A 3581-nucleotide genomic window follows, 5' to 3' on the forward strand; every position below is an offset into this window, starting at 1 on the left:
GTTTCTCTGTAGCTTTGGTGCCTGTCCTGGAACTAGCTCTTGTAGACCAGGCTGGCCTCAAACTCCCAGAGATCTGCCTGCCTCTGCCTCCCAAGTGCTGGGATTAAAGGCGTGCGCCACCACCACCCGGCATTAAACGTCCATTCTTTGCAGTATTATCTGAGTGAGTGTCTGTTCTGTCTCTGTTTAAGGAGGGGTTCAGAAGGCTGGGAGACCTCATAACAGCCTGCTTGGCCTTACTTACTTTGCTGTTTCTCCTTCCAACAGCTTGTCTGAATGTAGTCAATATAGTCTTTTTCTATTGTTTTCTCCAGGTCACGAAGAGAAGCTCCTCTGTAGGCCTTGTCAAAGTTTTTATCCACGAAGTAAGGCACCTGCAGGTTCTGCGTTTCTCTAGAAATGGTATAGCCCAAGGTTCTGAAACAGAGAGTGACTCACATCAGCTAGTGCTACTTGTCAATCTTACTCTTAGATGGCCTCTAAACATGACTGCCAGCATCTCCCAACATTTGTTAGTCACTATAGGCAGTGGGAGGCAGGAGTACGGATGGGTCAGCAAGGGCTTAGAAGCACTGTGACCAAAGATTGAAAGCAACCAATTTGACAATTACCGAAGTAGCTTACAGTTTATTCTCTTTCTCTTTTGGTAAGGTGTAGCAGAAGAGGGTATCTGATCCCATAGGACTCAGGTTATGGTTGTGAGCATGTGGATGCTGAGAGTTGAGCTCAGAACCTCTGCAAGAGCAGTCAGTGCTCTTAACTGGAGCACCTTTCCAGCCCAAGGCTCGCCTTTCTTACAAGTCTTTCTGTGTGAAAAGTAGAATGACTAAACCTTTAAAAGTTTGTTTTGAGGGTTGTAGATGTGGCTCAGTTGGTATAATGTTTGCCTAACATACAGGAAGCCCTGGGCTTTTTCCTAGTACCAAATAAAACTAGTAGTGGCACACCCCTGTAGAAGGAGGATCAGAAGTTCAAGGTCATCCTCAGCTACTTGGAGAGTCCAAGCCTAGTCTTGGCTGTATGAGACCATGTCTCAGAATAATTTGTGGAGGGCATGGCACTGGGGAAATGGCTCAGCAGATAAAGGTTTTAGCCATGTAAGCCTGAGGATCTCAGTTTGATACCTGGAACCCATGTAAAAAGCCAGACAAAGTGGGAAGCATCTGTAATCTCAGCACTTCTCCAGTAAGGTGGGAAGTAGACCAGAGAGTTGGCTGGAAGCACATAGCCCAGCTAGCCTAGAATATGAAACAGTGGCAGAAACAAGAGAGACCTGTCTTAGTAAGGTGCTATGGGATAATGTTCTTGTACACTGTTAAGATTTCTCACTTGTATAGATTTAATGTTGATTGTCCAGTAACCAGGCAGGAAATATAGGCGGGACAAGCAGACTAGGAGAATCCTGGGAGGAGGAAAGGCAGAGACCAGACACAATTGCAAGCCAGATGCAAAAGGAAGCAAGATGAGAATGCCTTACTGAAAAAAGGTACCAAGCCAAGTGGCTAAACATAGATAAGAGTTATGAGTTAATTCAAGTTGTAAGAGCTAGTTAGTAATAAGCATGAGCTAATAGGCCAAACAGGTTTTCAAGACAAGGTTTCACTGTGTATCTTTGATTGTTCTGGAATTCTCTCTCTGTAGACCAGGCTGGCCTTGAACTCACAGAGACCCGCCTGCCTCTGCCTCCTGCGCGCTGGGATAAAAAGCGTGCACCACCACCACCTAGCTAAGTCTTTCATCTTTTAAGCTGTTACTAAGGAAAAAAATTAGAAATATTCCACTTACGATTTATAGAATAGACTATATGGGGGGTTAGTGGCCAGCAGCTGAGTAATGACAGAAATAATCACAATCACCAGAACTGGAAGCAGCTGAACAAATGCGGAATATGGAGTCTGTAAAAGAAAATAGTGAAGTGTGTGAGAATACACCATCCCAAAGGAATACAGATTATTAATGCACTGCACAGGAGTGTCCAAAAGGTCAAGGTTTGCCCGAAAGGCCCAACTTCAGCTTAGAACCAAATAACTCATTTTCTCTCTGGAGAGAGGCTAAAGGAAGCCCCTCCGACCTGGACCATCAATAATACCGCTGTCCCTTATCTCTAGGTAAGCCTGCCGGACACGGATGGGACTCCAGCAGTGGCCAGTGTTGAGCAGCTCTTATTCTGCTGTTGCTGTCCAAAACTGGTGACATCCAACTGTGTCAAAGACGACCACATTCTCCCTTGACAATGTGGGGTCAAGGTTCATCACACATCTTATTAACTACTGTTTGGAGAAAGGGCACATTCTCTCTGGGTTGTGAACAAGCCAGAGGCATAATATGTTGTTGCTGCTGTTTTTGAATATGTACACGAGTGTTTGGCCACCATGATAGCTCAGAAGTCAAGGGGCTACCAAGCCTGAGAACGTTTTGAGCTTCCTGTGAGACTCTCCTGGTCAGCCTGGTCCACAGAGCGAGCTACAGGATAGCCAGGGTTACACAGAGAGAACCTATCTCAAAACAAAAACAAAACAAAAAAAACCTTAAGAGACAGAGAAAGGAAGGGAGGGAGGGAGGGAGGGACAGAGGGAGGGAGAGAAAGAAAATACAGCCTTACAGGAAAACTGGGATCCTAGGAAAACATGAAAAGGGATCAGGGATGGAGGATTACTAACACTGTCCAATTCGGGACACTTATCCAGCTCTTCTTATCATAGCATAAAGTACGTTTTACCAGCATAGCTCAATTGCACTTCTAGGACTGATTATATACCACAGGAGCAGGCTCAGTATGGCCATGAGTAGGAGCTCAACTGCACACACACCTGAGGTTTGTCTTCTTCCTCTCTCTTGTGTGTCTGTGTCCTCTCATGGCGGGGTCGCCTGCGATAATAGTGACTGTCATCTGTCACATTTGAGAACATGTGAATATTTCCTGGAAAACAGATATTAGAGAGAGGGAAGGAGAAAGGGAGAGAGAGAACATTTATGAGATGGCAATTCCCTTTTGGTTCTTTTCAAAGTCTTGTTCCCAAGAAGGCTAAAGATAGAGCATCTGCCTATCTGGCCCAGCAGAAAAAGAAGACAATAGGTGAGCCAAAGGGCCAGCTGGACAGGGGGTGTGCAAGGTCCTCTGGAAGAGCAGTCAGTGCTTTTAACCGCTGAACCATCATCTTCCCAGCCCAGGCACTACCATCTTTAATAGCCACTCATAAAATTCAATTTATTGCCGGGTGGTGGTGGTGCATGGCTTAAATCCTAGCACTTGGGAGGTAGAGGCAGGTGGATCTCTGTAAGTTTGAGGCCAGCCTGGTCTACAGAGTTCCAAGACAGCCAGGGCTGTTCCACAGAGAAATCCTATCTTAAAAAACAAAAACAGCAAAAACAAAAAAAATACAATTTGTGTTGGTGTGTAGCTTAGCATGGGATACATGCTTACCATGCTGGAGGTTATGGCTGCATCCCTAACAACACAAAAATTCAACTTACTATCTTTTTAATTTTTTGTCTTCTTTCTTTCTTTCTTTCTTTCTTTCTTTCTTTCTTTCTTTCTTTCTTTCTTTTTTTTTTAGACAAGGTTTCTCTGTGGTTTTGGA

The 3581-nt window shown here is 44.7% G+C and overlaps 1 protein-coding gene across 2 annotated transcripts in view; it reads right to left on the minus strand.

Annotated features, from left to right (window-relative positions):
* The window catches only part of Dnajc18 (DnaJ heat shock protein family (Hsp40) member C18), a 32267-nt gene that overhangs the window by 7106 nt on the left and 21580 nt on the right, over positions 1 to 3581 (minus strand). For both annotated transcript variants that reach the window (XM_026783549.1, XM_026783550.1), the window contains exons 5-7: positions 2811 to 2920; positions 1786 to 1895; positions 245 to 417 (exon numbers count right to left, since the gene is read on the minus strand). In XM_026783549.1, coding sequence (XP_026639350.1) covers positions 245 to 417; positions 1786 to 1895; positions 2811 to 2920 — 393 coding nt within the window. The remainder of the gene's footprint in view (positions 1 to 244; positions 418 to 1785; positions 1896 to 2810; positions 2921 to 3581) is intronic.

Source organism: Microtus ochrogaster, chromosome 18 (assembly GCF_000317375.1).
Source record: "Microtus ochrogaster isolate Prairie Vole_2 chromosome 18, MicOch1.0, whole genome shotgun sequence".
Taxonomy (NCBI): domain Eukaryota; kingdom Metazoa; phylum Chordata; class Mammalia; order Rodentia; family Cricetidae; genus Microtus; species Microtus ochrogaster.